The sequence below is a fragment of the Geotrypetes seraphini genome, chromosome 2 (genome assembly GCF_902459505.1).
Source record: "Geotrypetes seraphini chromosome 2, aGeoSer1.1, whole genome shotgun sequence".
Classification (NCBI taxonomy): Eukaryota; Metazoa; Chordata; class Amphibia; order Gymnophiona; family Dermophiidae; genus Geotrypetes; species Geotrypetes seraphini.
This window is the reverse complement of record NC_047085.1, coordinates 498,522,247-498,538,396: the sequence shown is the minus strand read 5'-3', so window position 1 is coordinate 498,538,396 and position 16,150 is coordinate 498,522,247. Positions and strand designations below refer to the sequence as shown.

The 16,150-nt window shown below is 42.0% G+C and overlaps 1 protein-coding gene across 1 annotated transcript in view; it reads right to left on the bottom strand.

Annotated features, from left to right (window-relative positions):
- The window catches only part of LOC117354946 (stonustoxin subunit alpha-like), a 65,169-nt gene that overhangs the window by 20,700 nt on the left and 28,319 nt on the right, over positions 1-16,150 (bottom strand). Inside the window, exon 2 of the mRNA XM_033932907.1 lies at positions 13,207-13,326. Within this exon, the coding sequence (XP_033788798.1) occupies positions 13,207-13,326 (120 nt within the window). The remainder of the gene's footprint in view (positions 1-13,206; positions 13,327-16,150) is intronic.

Sequence of the window (16,150 nt, the reverse complement as noted above, 5' to 3'; positions counted from 1 at the left end):
ACTTCATATGTGAGAGATTCAAAAGATTTTCTGAATAAAATCAACTTAGTGGATTGTACCGAAGGACCTTTTTTGATGGTCACTTTAGATGTTATTTCATTATATACATCTATACCACAAACTGATGCACTTGAAGTGATTCATGATACTCTAGAGAACCAACCCAAACCACAACGGGTACCAACTGAATTTATTATCTCACTTGCTAGATTAGCCATGTGTGAAAATTTTTTTCAATTTGATGACAAACTGTTCAAACAAATTCAAGGGGTGGCTATGGGGGCCACTTTTGCTCCCTCTGTGGCCAACCTATTCATGATTGCTTTTGAAACCTCTCGGGTACAATTCTCTCCATATGTACATTTAATTTTTTCCTGGTGGCGGTATATTGATGATGTCTTTATGCTGTGGAAAGGCTCAGAAGAACAACTAACAAATTTTGTTTTTTGGCTAAATACGTGTAACCCCTATATCCAATTCACTGTTACCTTTTCTTGGACACGTATCCACTATTTGGATATAGAAATTACGGTACAACAGAATAATTTCACAACACGCACGTTTGAAAAACCTCTAGCCAAAAATACATTTTTACAATATGATAGCTGTCATCCAAGACACTTAAAAAATAGCCTCCCTTTTTCTCAAATGCTAAGACTTAAAAGGAATTGTTCCATTCCGATAGAATTTAAGATGCAAGCGAAGAATCTCAGCAAAAAACTAAAAGCAAGAGGTTATCCAACACATATTGTAAAAAACGCATACAAACGAGCCAAATATAATAACAGAGAGTTGTTATTACAGGAAACCAAACCTATGGTTGAAACATCAGATGATCCTTGCATGACTTGTGTATTAAAACACTCCATATCAAGCACACAAATCAAAAAAATCATTAAGAAGCATTGGGTTATCATTCAATCTCTTCCCGAATTTGAAAAACACAGAATCCGTTTCGCTTTCTCCAGGGGAAAAAATCTAAAAGAATTCCTCAGTCACAATCAGTCTAAAGAAAAATATGCCACTCCTACTTGTTTGGGACATTTCAAATGTGGACATTGTATATATTGTGATTTTTCTTTACAAATTAAACAGTTCGAAAATCCCAATAATTCTCATATATACCAGTTCAACCACTTCAGTACATGTCAAACTGATTTTGTGGTTTATATCATTCGATGTCCCTGTCAAAAGATGTATGTTGGTATGACCACCAGACCGTTTAAAACTCGCTTGGCGGAACACAAATCCAACATAAAAAGACAGCAGATTAAAGAACCACTAGTACAACACTGTCTTGATAACAATCACAACTTTGAACATCTTAAAGGATTTGTCATAGAAACCATCAAAAAAAGCAAGAGAGGAGGGGATAGAATTGCATTTTTGAAACGTCGCGAAACATTCTGGATTTTCACTTTACAGACTTTACATCCAAAAGGGTTGAATGACAAGATTGATTGGTCATGTTATTATTAAACACAAAAAGTCCTTTTCTGCAGTTTTTTTGTTTTACAGTTTATTTTGCCTTTGGCCGGTTTTAGGCTGAAGACAAAAAATTTTTTTTTTTGGATTCTCCTTGCTCCGATTAAATCATCACGTGAGCTATGTTTGCACGTGGTGACGTTTCTGCACGCTTGCACGCCTCCACGTAAGCACCGAGAGCGGTGCCACACTATTTAAAATTTCAGCGTTCTGTCAGCCGATCGCCATTTTCTTAATCCTTATACACGGAGGATAAAAGAGAACCCGTTCCGTAAGTTGCTCAACAAAATTTCATTTAAAACTCCATTGAATTTTGTTTAAAGATTGCTGCAACATTGAAAGCTTAAAACTGCATTGAATTTTCTAAAAGACTGCTGCAACAATGTAATGAAAGAATAAATATAACAAGATAATATGTTTCATTTCAGGCACTGCACAATTTCCCCTGAGGAAGCCACACGAGGTGAAACGGTGGCCCCGTTGGGAACCAGTGCTGACAAGAGAAACAGATAAGTGCCTTTAACAATGTGCACTATCTATTAAAAAAATTCATATATTTATTTCTTAAAAGAAAAACAAAAAAAAACGATAAAAAGATTTAAACAAATTATCTAAATGTGAACTTGTGCCTGCTGCCAATGAGTGAGAGCTTGACTGATGAAATGCAATATAGTTACATGCTTTGCTAGATGATTCAGTCTCTGAGGCACGGCCAAGTTTACTAAGAAATTACTCAGGAAGTAACTGTGCATCTTAGAATTCAATTGATACTTCCCTAGTACTTGCATTTTGGTGGTACCCCAATAAACATCGCACATTGACCATTTCCAGAGTTTATCCACCCCTTCTATTAGTCCAAATGGTACTATATCCCTTTCCAAAAAAGATTCCCCCATATACAAGAAAGTTTCTTATGAAAACCATGCTCACAATGATTTTATGCTATGGCTCATACAGCCCAATTATAATTTAGTTAGGGGTTATATTATAAGAGGATATCTGAAGAGAAAAAATTAGAAAGCTTTATACCTGGTAAAATGGTGCTCATTGGTATTTGATATTTGCTAAATAAAATAAAAAATGGTCTCTCTTTATTTAACTTATCAGGTATAAACAGTGCAGTGCACATCTCTGACATAAGTTATTTTGGTATTACCATCAGTACGTGTTTATGGTCTCTCTTAAGTGACATAATAATTATGTCCAGAACATAAAAAGGTGTATTTTCTGAATGTCCTACAGAATACCTTTAAGTGCATTAGTGTTGTTTCTCTTATCTCAAACAAATACTATCTTACACACAAGTATTGTGTCACATGTTATCACATTCTGTACATAAAGTGGGTTTTCTCCTTTTTCTTTTTCTTATCTTCTCTTTTATCACTAGGGGTGTTTATTGTAACTAAAGCATTGAAGCTAAACAGTCATGATGAAATATTTTCCTTGGAAAATCACGTACTGGGAAATGTTATTCCATATAGACTTTCATCCCTTTGTGATAGAATTGGTCAGCTCTGCTCTCTTATTCTTATGATTTGGCTAACATGCTGGGTTAAGAGAAAATTTCACCAGATCGAGAAGATGATGACACGCAACCAGACATACAGTGCCGTGCCATGACGCTATTATGTGGCACCAACTTGGGAATAGAAGTGAGCCTATATCCTGCCACTTCACATTAGGGCTGGTCTCTGGGGGTGGTGCACTTGACTCTTACGTGAGTGAAGGCATGTGAGTGGCATAGCAAGCCTATTGAAACTGGAGCATAGCCAGACCCTAACCAAAGCTGCTAAGAAAAACGGGATACCAGATAACTGCAGTGATCAATGGTGAATATGAAGCTACCCTACATGTATGTAAGCCATGAGTAAGAGCACAAATATAATATTAATAAGATTATTAATTTCCATGATTCCCTATACGAGATACTTTCAAGTAAAATGCCTAATTAGCAAGAAATATTAGGGAATGCAAGAATACCAGGTTTAGAACATAAGGAAATAATTTATGAATGGAAAATTAATTTTCCCATTTTCCCTTTACCTAAATGTAGAACCTGAGGTATAGTAAATACTATTGTTTCTGAAATACAGGATGGCAAACAAGCATATTTTGGCTCCAGAGTAGCAGATGTATTGAGATGGGAAGGTGAATGGGTGCCAAATACTGTACATAATAATGAACTAACACTACGATATGATCAGTTAATGTTACATGTCGTCAATGATAACTGTGTTTTGTTTTTACACCACAAAAAATTAACTTTATCTCATTGATTTAAAACCACACCCTTAGACAGAAAATGGTGTAATTTTGAAATGAAACAATGTGTCCTTTTACGGTGATGCCTTTGACATTGGGACCCCAATTAGGGTCTCCCACTTATCATGGGCAACAAATAGATGAACAAAATATAACAAACGTGTCATCTATGACAACATACCTACAATTTGTGCCAAAGGACCATTCCACCGCAAGGTTATACCTTTATACAAGAAATATCACATAAAAATGTTTGTGTTGCTAGCAGTACTGTTGAACTTGTGATTCCTGCTATTCAAGCTCCCTTTTCAGTATGTTTATATCAAATGTAAATATTAATTTTTCTTTTGCCGATGTACTTACTCCAATTATTTTATTGCCATCTATAAAGAACGAAAAACAATCCTAAATACTGCAACTAACTAGCAGTGCACTTTAGTGTTAATATCCCTGAAAATTGAAGGGGCTATGGCCTCAGAATCGGAGCCTACGCATCGCAATAGCAGTCACAGGCTAAGAATAGTCTGCGTAGTATACTCGCTCCTGCTCCAATCATCGGCCAACACCAATGCAAAATTTTTTTAAAGAATTTTCAAAAGCATATAAATCTACCACCCCATATGTTTATATGAAGTAAGTGCAAGCCATAATGTAAAGAAACAAAGACCAAAAAAGTAACTTAGCTTTATAGCTGATTTGTCTTTACAGGAAGTAACAGTCACTAGTGTTCGTATGCCGACGCGGCCAGCGTTTCGCGGAGTTTTATTGTTTTAAGTCATCCGCTGCGTCAGGGCCACTAGGACATTCAAAAAGTCAAGGCTTCAATTACTGCACTTGGTCGCAAAGTTTGTGAGTGAAGTATTTAGGATTAGTTAGTTGCAGTATTTAGGATTGTTTTTCATTATATATTTATATACTGCTGGGTAATTAGTTTTAGGTTATATACTAGCATCTATAAAGAACGCCATGTAAAATATAGCAATCCTATAGACACTGAATTTTGCAATACTAACTTGCATTCTGTGGCAGATCACATTGAAGCTACCACTGCACACCATTGGTGGGATGCTTTTACTCTTCATCCCTTACTCTATATTTTTGTTTAGCTATCCTTATAATTAACAGTTCTTAATTGTGGGTTTACCTATTGTGTATACAAACGTATACTCTCTCCCTTTATTCGGATGACTTCTTATTCGGAGGTGCAGACTTGAGGATCCAGGGGTAGACTGTTATGCCTATGGCCAGGGGATAACTGAAACTCAGCATACATGTATCCTCAAGTCTGCTTATCTGACCTTCTGACCTCAATGAGATGGGTGTTGCCAAAACAGAGAACAAAAGGACAGTAAAACCAGGTTGACCAGGTGTCCGAGTGAAGACAGCTGGTTTCTGCAACAAGTCTGCTTATCTGATATCCTGACCTCCTTGACCTGGGTGTTGCCAAAACAACATCAAAAGGACAAACAACATCAAAAGGACAAACAACATCAAAAGGACAGTAAAACCAGATGGAAAGCTGGTTTCTGCAACAAGTCTGCTTATCTGATATCCTGACCTCCTTGACCTGGGTATTGCCAAAACAACATCAAAAGACCAGGACCGGGTGTGCCTGAATCGTAGTGAAGGACGCTGGTTACTGCAGGATCAGCTGTATAACTATGAACTCAGCAGTTTTCACCCTATATAAGAACAGGACTCTGCCCCTAACATTAGAATCCAAGACGTCTAAAGGGACAGTCTCCCGTGTCCACCCACCTATCAATTGCAGGGATTCCCAATTGTGAAGGATGGTCATTGCCTGGGATTGCGGTGACGCTTTTTTATTCTTATATTCATATATATATATATATATATATATATATATATAATAAAGGGTTATTGTTTATGCTTTTATATTGTCTGTGTGCTTTTCTGAGTGTCACTGATCATCCCATCTGACAGAAATAAGTGGCGGAACAGTGCCCCTTCCCCGCGACGGCACTCAAGTTCAGCCTCCTTCTCCCGGTATCAACAGAACTTCAGATCGGCAACGCAGTGCTCAGTCAAAAGCTTCCCTCTGACTCAGCTTCCTGTTTCCACCCAGGCAGTTCAGTTAGAGGGAAGCTTTTGACTGAGCACCGCATTGCCGATCTGAAGTTCTGTTGATGCCGGGGGTAGAAGGAGGCCTGTTGCTGATCTTAAGTGTCATCGTGGGGGGGGGGGGGGAGGCGTTGCTGATCTTGTTGCCAAAATCAGAAAGGTGAGGAAGAGGGAAAGATGGGCCTGTGGTGGATGGAGAGATTGAGAGAAGGGGGCAGATGATGAAAGTGGGGAGAAAGGGGAGAGAGAAGAGGGCAGATGATGGAAGTGGGGAGAAGGGGCAGATGATGGAAGTGGAGAGAAGGGGGAGGGAGAAGGGGCAAATGATAGAAATGGGAAGAGAGAAGAGGGCAGATAATGGAAGTGGGGGAAAGAGAGAGAAGGGACAGATGATGGAAGTGGAGAGAAGGGGGAGAGAGAAGAGGGCAGATGATGGAAGTGGGGAGAGAGGAGAGAGAACAGAGCAGATGATGAAAGTGGGGAAAAGAGAGAGAAGGGGCAGATGATGGAACTGGGGTGAAAGAGAGAGAAGGGACAGATGATGGAAGTGGAGAGAAGGGGAGAGAGAAGAGGGCAGATGATGGAAGTGGGGAGAAGGGGAAGATAATGGAAGTGGGGAGAGAGAAGAGGGCAGGTGGAAGTGGGGAGAAGGGAGAGCAAATGCTGAATGGAAGTGGAGAAACAACACATACTAGATGGAAGAAGGGATAAAGAAAAAGGACATATGCTGGATGGGGAAGAAGATAGAGTTAGTGAGATAGTGGAGGGGTGAAGGAAAGGAGTGGTAGACATAGTGAAAAGAGAGAAACTGAGGATTGCATAGTAAGAAAGAATTTCATTTAGACGGAGGCAGAAAATAAAGGAAGACCAGAGAAGGAAAGGGAAGAGAGAGAAGAGAGAGAGAATGGGGAAGGAGACAGAGATATCAGATCTGAGCGGAGGAAATGAGACGAGAGAGATGCTAAAAACCACAGGGGGGAGGGAAAGAGAGATGAAAGAAGAAAGATGCCAGACTATGAGGGAACAGAGGGAAGATGATGGATGCCAGACCAGAGGGGGGGTCTAGAAGAGAAATGGCAGGGGGAGACAGACAGTTTCTAGAAGGGGCAGACAGTAGATGGAATGGGCAGATGCTGGATTGAAGAGACAGGGCAGACGCTGGAAGGAAAAGAGTGAGCCTGCAGTCGGCAGAGTTCTCAGTTTTCTTTCGGGCCGGTTCTTTTCAGACCCTCGGCAGACACCCATAGCTGCAATCGGCAGCAAATTTCGACTCGGGGCCGGCTCCTCCATGGAGCCTCCAGTGAAACCGCCCCCCTCCAACCCGGGCGTGTGAGCCAGCTCCGCCCCCCCTCGGCGATACCTAATATCCTGCCTGAGAGAACGGTGAGCCCAGATCTGAGCCTGCAGTCGGCAGAGTTCTCAGTTTTCTTTCGGGCCGGTTCTTTTCAGACCCTCGGCAGACACCCACAGCTGCAATTGGCAGCAAATTTCGACTCGGGGCCGGCTCCTCCACGGAGCCTCCAGCGAAACCGCCCCCTCCAACCCGGGCGTGTGAGCCAGCTCCGCCCCCCTCAGCGATACCTAATATCCTGCCTGAGAGAATGGTGCGCAGCCGTTCGGCGCGCCGGCGAAGGCGCACGGCAAAGGCGCGTGCACCTTTGCACGCACCTTCACGAAGCACCTGCGCGAAAAGCGCAACGCCAGAACAAACGATAAGTACTCCTTACAGTTAGAATCTGCATGTTTAGACTACATGTACTATCGTATATTGTCTCCAGTACGTATAGCTAGCATGTTCAGCCTGCTACCGCAGGTATAATAGGTATATTATGTAACCGGATATGGTAGGTAACCTACTACTGCATGTAACTACTGCATGACCAATTACTGTCTGTTACTGCATGACCTGGTACTACTTGCATAACCAGACACAGCTGTCTTTCTCCATATACTTAACCTGTTACCACTATGTACCATATGAGTATCCTTCTACCCAGCTATAGACAGATATAATCCTTCCCTACTTTCACACCATAAGTTCTCCCCATGCTGAACCTGCTCTCGCAACTTAACTAAGTTCCTTACACTCAGCTCACACTGACTACACAACCAGTCTCACTCTACCTCTACTCATTTCTATTGATCGCTGACTGTCCCTATCTGCCACACCCAGTCAGGCAATCAGTCCCTACCTCTCACAACCCAAATTGCACATCCCATCACACAACATGGCAATCTGCAATAAACAGCAATTACTATTAGGGATACTATACCTATTATGCTCCAACTGCTGGGGCAATGAAGACAACCCCCCCCCCCAACCTATGCACACCTACCCCATCTCCTGGCTCAGACCAGTCGAACTAAATAAGCCCTCCAACCCCCTCCATCTCCTACAAAACCAGCCAAAACATGACCTTCATCAAATCGCAGTATTAAACACCACCCGCAAACACCGCAAACCACACAGGAACAAGTTCTGCAACAGAAACATAAAAAAGCTAACATATTCCGAAATCCCTACAGCAAACAGTTACGAAAACATTAAGGGATACTATCTAAATACCCGCTCCGTGAGAAACAAAGCCCACATAATAAATAATTGGATACTACAAATAAAACCTGATCTCCTTTTTCTGACAGAAACATGGATGATCTCTGACACTGACACCATCATGAAAGAAATCCTACCTCAAGGATACAAAATTATCCCACTATCAAGAAATTGGAAAAAAGGAGGAGGACTAGCGATCATCCTAAAAGAACACTTCGACTACATCAAGACCGACTCCAAATCTTCAGAAAACCTTGAAATACTAACTTGCAAAATCACTAACGCACAGTTAGAAGAATCACTAATCACAACTTTATTCTATATCCCACCCAAAAAATGGTCAAACGCAAAAGAGGAATTCGCCAAATTCCTTACCTTATCTACCCTAAAAGGATCATACAACCTGCTTCTGGGAGACATAAACACTCACCTAGAACAAAAGACAAAACCAGAAATAACTGAAATCGCCAATTTCCTAATGTCACTGGACTTTCCAAATCCAGACGCAGAAATAACCCATGAAAAAGGACACAAACTAGACTTAATCACCTTCTCCCACAAAGAAACAATAGACCCCAAAATACTATATTACCCAGGACCCTGGGAAAAATGCATCTGGTCAGACCACTACATTGGCAAGTTCTATCTACACTGGCAAAAACAGAACACACAACAAAAACACAAAAACGTCAACACGAACACTATAACCAGCCGTGGCATTATTAACCCAACCGAATTCTGGACCCACTACGAGTTACAGCCCATAACCAATGAAATCCAGGATTTCCCCTCAAGATGGGAAACTTACAGCAAAGAACTCCTAGACCAAATAGCACCATTTAAAACATACAAAAAGAAAAATAGACCACCAAATGAATGGTTTGACTGTGAACTACTAACCACCAAACAGGAACTAAGAAAACTGGAGAGAATCTGGCAAAAAACAAACAATGAGTCAGACAAGACAAGCTGGAAACAAAAAATGAAAATATACAAAAATCTGATCAAAGATAAACGCACTAAGCATTATGCAAAAAAAATTGGTACTTCAAAAATAAACAACAAAGAATTGTTCAAACTAGTAAAAACAATAACCGATACAACACAAATACTGAAAAAGGACAACGAGCCCTCCCCATCGGCACAAACCCTAGCCAACTTCTTTCAAAATAAAATCGCTGAACTAAGAGCAACTTTACTCACAACCACAACAAATGCTCTTCAATACCTCGAACCCCACAACCAAGACACCAGAGTAGACATGATATGGGACCACCTTGAATACCCAAACTAGCATCAGTTCCTAAATTTATTCACCAAGTACACCAAATCTAACTGTCTACTTGACGCATGTCCCCCAAAAATCATGACAGCTGCCCCTCCAGAATTTAAAAAGGAACTATTCGCATGGCTAACAACCGCCCTTACAAGCGGAACATTAAACAAAAAAATGGGACACATACTAATCACTCCAATCCCTAAAGATCAGAAAACCTCTTCAGCACTGACATCCAATTTCAGACCCATAGCAAGCATTCCCCTCTTCACAAAGATACAGGAAGGATTGGTCAACCTTCAACTGGTAAACTACCTGGACAAATTTAACATCCTTAGTGAACACCAATCAGGATTCAGGAAAGGATACAACACAGAAACTGTCTTAGCCTCCTTACTGAACCACCTTTAGCAAAGGCAAAAGCGCACTGATTCTTCAATTAGACCTCAGCAGCGCATTCGACCTGGTAGACCATGAAATCATGCTACTGTGCCTTGAAGTTATGGGAATTTCTGGAAAGGCAAAGAAATGGTTCCAAGAATTCTTAACAAACAGATCCTACCGAGTAATCAGCAATGGAAACTACTCCAAACCATGGAAAAACCCGTCAGGCGTGCCTCAAGGTTCCCCTCTATCGCCCACCCTTTTCAATATCTATATCGCCTCCTTAGGTCACCTCCTACAAAAACTAAACTTAATACACTACATTTACGCAGACGACATATCCATTCTAATCCCCTTAAATGACATCACAAAAGAAACTGTAGACAACCTCTCAAACATAATGACCGAAATCGATAAATGGACCACCAATTTCAAACTGAAACTAAACGCAGAGAAAACAAAAGTCTTTCTGGCTAGTCCTAATGACAAAATTACGAGAACATCGATAAAAATAAACAATCATGAATACCCAATATCCAAAAACATAAAAATACTCGGTATCACTCTAGACACACACCTAACCATGACTGACCACACAAACTTACTAGTGAAAAAATGTTTCTTTACGCTATGGAAACTAAGAACCATAAAAAAATACTTTGACCCTACATCATTCAGGTTGCTGGTACAGGCACTGATCCTATCCATTCTTGACTACTGCAACATCATCTACCTGGGTATCCCACAAAAAACTATAAAAAAACTGAGACTAATACAAAACACTGCCGTTCGCCTAATTTTCGGACTAAAAAAAAGTGACCACATCAGTCCCTACTATAAAAAGCTGCATTGGCTACCAATAGAAGCGCGAATATTATTCAAATTTGCTTGTACCTGTTTCAGGCAAGCCTGGGGACTAGCACCTTCTTACCTACAAACGCACTTCATCCTACACAACCCCACTAGAACAACCAGAAACAAAAACATCTTTGCATACCCAAAGATTACAGGCTGCAGATACAAATCATTCCTGGACAGAACCTTTAAGCTCCAAGCGAACAGACAGCAAGTTTGGCTGAAAAACTACATAAACGAACCCAATCTGACATACAGTGCATTCCGAAAATCGATCAAAACCGCCCTTTTCGCCAAATCCATTGACTAAAACTGTCCCCTCCCTCACTAGGACTTCCCCCCTGTAAACTCCTTTTCTTTCTCTCAAGAAGCTCCTTTCATGTATTCAGGTATTCTCTACCATAGAACTCCAATTAGTACGTAAGTTTCCCTTTTAGATTATTGTTTAGCATTTAGACTCATTGTATGGTATTGTACTTAGACTTATTGTATTGTATTATTTAGACTCATGTACTGTATTGTATTGTATTTAGACTCATTGTTCGGTATTGTAATTAGACTTATTGTACTGTATTAGACCTTTTGTTATTCGCTGAATGTCCAGCCTTCTTACAATGTAAACCGCCTAGAAGTCGCCTGACTATGGCGGTATAGAAAAATAAAGTTATTATTATTATTATTATGAAAAGAAGATAAAAGCAGAAACCAGAGACAACAAAGGGTAGATAAAGGGTAGATAAAAATCATTTTATTCCTATTTTGTCATTAGAATATTTCAGATTTGAAATATATATCCTGCTAGAGTCATAACTGGAGACTGCAAAGCCCAGGCAGTGCTTCTTTAGCTTCCAGCTGGCTTAGGGCTCTCTCGGACCAGTTGCCCTAGTTGCACTCCCCTAACACTATTCCTGTCATGTGTGACTGCAGTATTCTGTTAGCATATTTCTGTGTAGCATTCTATAATAATTTGGCCTTTCAGTTTTCTTGATAGTAGAGGGTATATATGTGAAGTGGAGGGGAGACAGGGGTTTTGTTGGTCCTTGCTCTGTATATTTATATTTATAAAATGACAATTGTACAGAATATTGTTTCTTTTTATACTTTAATAAAATATGTTCAATATAAAATCATAACTGGGACTTGTGCAGATGGGATCAGATGGTTTGCGGGGACTGAGCTTGCTGAGACGGGGCAGAAATGTGTATTTTTAATTTCAGTCTTAGTAGTTTGCTGGTCCACAAAATAATTCTTTTATTTCTGCTAGTCCACAGGTGTAAAAAGGTTGAAAAACACTGCTCTAGAGCAGTGTCGGCAGCTGCGCTGAGGTGCAGGAAGGTCCCCCGATGACTCGTCTGCTGGCTTTGCTCCGGAAGAAGTAAGTTATATCAGAGGGGATGGACCCGGCAACCGCAGTCATCGCAGGTCCTTGCTGCAACTCCCTGCGTCTGACGGGTCAACACCTTCCGACGTAACTTACTTCTGGAGCAAAGCCTGGAGTCATCGTGGGACCTTCCAGCACGCAGCTGGCGACTCTGCTCCAGAGCTACTACGTCGGAGTGGGGTGGACCGGCAGCCGGCAGCTACAGTCATCGCGAGAAAGGAGCAGGACTGCTGGAATGAGAGAGTGGTGCAGGGAGAGAAAGGGGGCAGGGTGGTATGGAAGAGTGGTGCTGATGGAATTGATGTACAGGGAAAGGGGAGAGAGACATAAGGGGGCTGGATACTGGATGGAATTGGATTGGAGGGAAAGAAAGGGTGCAGATGCTTATTGAAGAGGGGTGGATGGAGAGAGAAAGGGCAGACTGGTAGTGTGGCGGGTAGAGGGGGAGCCTATGCTGGATGGATGTGCAGGTGGGAGAGATAAGGGAGCAAATGCAGGAAGGAAATGGGAGGAGAGAAAGAGGGGAGCAGAAGATGGAAGTGGATAGAGAGAGGAGAAGGTACTAGATGAAAGGGGTAGAGAAAGAGGGCACATGATGGAAGGAGGGGATAAATAAAAGGAGGGCACATGATGGAGCAAAAGGAATGAGTTAGGGAAATACTGGAGGGGGTGAGGAAAAGATGTGGCGAGCTATAGGTAGACAGTAAAAAAGGAAATTGATGAGAGGGTAGTAAGAACGTAATCTAGATGGATGCAGAAAATAAATGGAAAACTTTTAAGCTTTGTTTTATACTGCTCCAACCCAGACTCCGTTAGATGATGTCATCCACTTCTGAGGACTGCTAGGCTACTTATCTTCAGAGAAAAATGGATGCAAACTTAAACTCAGCTTTGCATGTGCAGCTATATGTTACAAAGACCATTTACCTGGAATAAGAGTGTCAGATCGACAGTCATAAAGCATTCCAAGCTGGAAAGGACGGCCCAGAGTTGGCATTTCAGTGACATTGTCTTCAAAAGAGGCCATGGTCCTGGAATGTCCCAGACCTAAAATATAATTCAAACAATATTAAATAATTGATCAAGTGTTGGTCAGCAGTAATGCATGGCTGCCAAGTGTTACTTCAAAGAAATAAATAAATAAAGAAAACATCAGTGAATCCGGTATCCACACATACAACTGCATTTTCCAATCCTTTTCTTTTACGACCACCACATCACCGTAGTAATGCAATCATAAAGTATTTGTGCATTCAGGCCAGATCATTTTAGTTCATTCTGCAGTAACCTGATGAATGGAGCACAGTTCTGGAAAGTGGATGAAGTAACCAGGATTGTGGAGTCGGTACACCAAACCTTCAACTCTGACTCCTCTGTTTTACTACTGTCTGACTCCAGTTACCTACTGATATTAGGCTTTAATTTTGTTTTGTTTTAGATCTAAAGTACTGATCAATTTAATTTTATATTTACCAAAACTTAAATGGTTGCATGTGTGTTTTGTGTCAAATGGTGCTTAGATAATGACTTCAACTATGAAGAACTTAGGCCGGTACTGGGCAGACTTGTGTGCACTATGTCCTGTATTTGGTAATTCAGTTTAGGATAGGCTGGAGAGGACTTCAACAGATGCACTAGTAATTTGGAATATGAGAACAGTGCTATGCAGACTTTTATGGTCTATGTCCTTTAAATAACAAGACGTGAAGGGGCATAATCAAAAGAAACGTCTAAGTCCCCTTTTGGCCTAAGTCCCTAGGCGCAGAAAATAGGCAGCAGGGAAATTAGTTTTTTTTGAGAATGGCCTACCTCTACATTCAGCAGTTTAATCACCCAGACTGCCGTTACGTGTATCCTTACAATACATTCCCAACCAAAAAAATCACCCAAGATCCAAACACCTAAAACAAGACCTTTTAGGCAAAGGAGGGGCCAATCCTTCACCTAAAAGCAGGATTCTCTAACTGGCGTCTGTCATAAACAACACTGGTTACAGAATCCTGGAACCGTCCCCCCCCCCCCCCAACGATCGTGGCAGGAGAGATGCCCAATCTCTCCTGCCATGATCCCCCTGATCCCCCCAAAATCTTCCCTGGCAGGAGAGAAGCCAAGTCCCTCCTGCTGGACACAACCCCCCCCCCCCCGAACCCCTGTTGGACCCCTCCATCCGACCAGCAGGTCCAACTTCCTCTTAATAGTGGGCCTGCCCCTTCCCGGTACATTCTGGGATGTACCGGGGAAGGGCCTAGGGCTTGATTGGATCAGGTGCTTAAGGTTCCGCCCATAGGAGGGGCCTTAGACACCTGGACCAATTCCGGGGTGGGTGCGTGGTCCGGCAAGGGAGTGTGTGTGGGGGGGGTTGTGTCCGGCAGGAGGGACTGGGCACCCTCCTGCCAATGATATCTCAAGTGTTCGGGGATGGAGGGGTTGTGTCCAGCAGGAGGGATTAGGCAACCTCCTGCTGATGATCGCGCGGTTGTTCAGGGGTGGGGGGCTGTATTCCTGCAGGAGCGATTGGGCACTCTCCTGCCGGTGATTGCACGGGTGTTCAGGAGTGACGGAATTGTGTCCGGCAGGAGAGAATGGACATCTCTCCTGCCAGGGAAGATTTGAGTGGGGGTTGCAGGGGACCGCAGCAGGAGACATTGGGCATCTCTCTTGCCAAGGAAGATTCGGGGGGGGGGGGCGGGGAGTTCACAGCAGGAGAGATTGGGCATCTCTCCTGCTGTGATCATTACTGGTAGGGGGGATGGGATGCCTGGCCACTGAGCTGATCATGGCAGCTGCGATCAGCTCAGCGGCCCGATTCGGAACTTATACCTAACTTGGTCTAAGTCAAAACAAATAAGTTATTTCTGGCAACCTTTCAAACTTTTTTGATTATGGCTGCCAAATGACTAAGTCTAGATCGGCCCACCTCCGTCCCACATTCCTCCCAAACACTCCTTTTCACTCTGGGCGTACAGAGGCAGTGAAAAAGCCTAAGCTGGTTTTAGATATATCTAAAACCAGTTTTGATTATCAGTACTTGGACGATCTGTCTCTTTGGATGGTTTTAAGCAAACGGTCTAGTAGCCAACAAAGAAAAGACAGAACTACTTCTCATAAACAAATGGGGAGGAAGCAGCCCAAGACAGGACCAACGTATAGCCAAAAGCGCATATGGCAAACTCTACTGGGTTAGAGGACTGAAACCCTACCTCTTCCACCAAGCAATTTCCAACACAGTAATATCTCTGGTACTAACAATATTTTGACTACTCCAATGCAACTCTGCTGGGTTTACAGAAATACATGATCAGACAGATCCAAACAGTACAAAACGCCGCAGCTAGGTTTTTGCAAGGTAAATCAAGACAGATGAGTGCCACCCCTCTACTAAACGAGTTGCTGGCTCCCGATTGAGAGCAGGGTGAAATTCAAAATCTTATTGCTGGTGCACAAAACTGTTCACCTCTCAGATCCACAATACCTAGCAGCCAAACTACAAAACCATACACCCCTATGGGCTCTGCGCTCGAGCCAAGAGTCCTTACTATAAATACCCTCCTTCAAAGACATCAAATACAAAAGCAACAGGGCAAGAATGTTCTTGGTAATGGCCCCGATGTGGTGGAATGCCCTGCCGAAGGAATTAAAGCTAGAAAAGGACACCGGAAAATTCAAGAAAGGGATAAAGGTTATCTTTTCTCAGACTATTTCAACTGAAATTATGAAGTTGACATAGAGAGGAAACTAGAACTTTCAGGGGTTCATGTAAATAGATTATATTTAGTTGAAATGGCCAACCTCCTTAGGAGGTGTGGAAATATAGTGTATTTAGCTGCAATAGTAAACTTAGTATTATATGTGTATGGACGTAGGATGATTG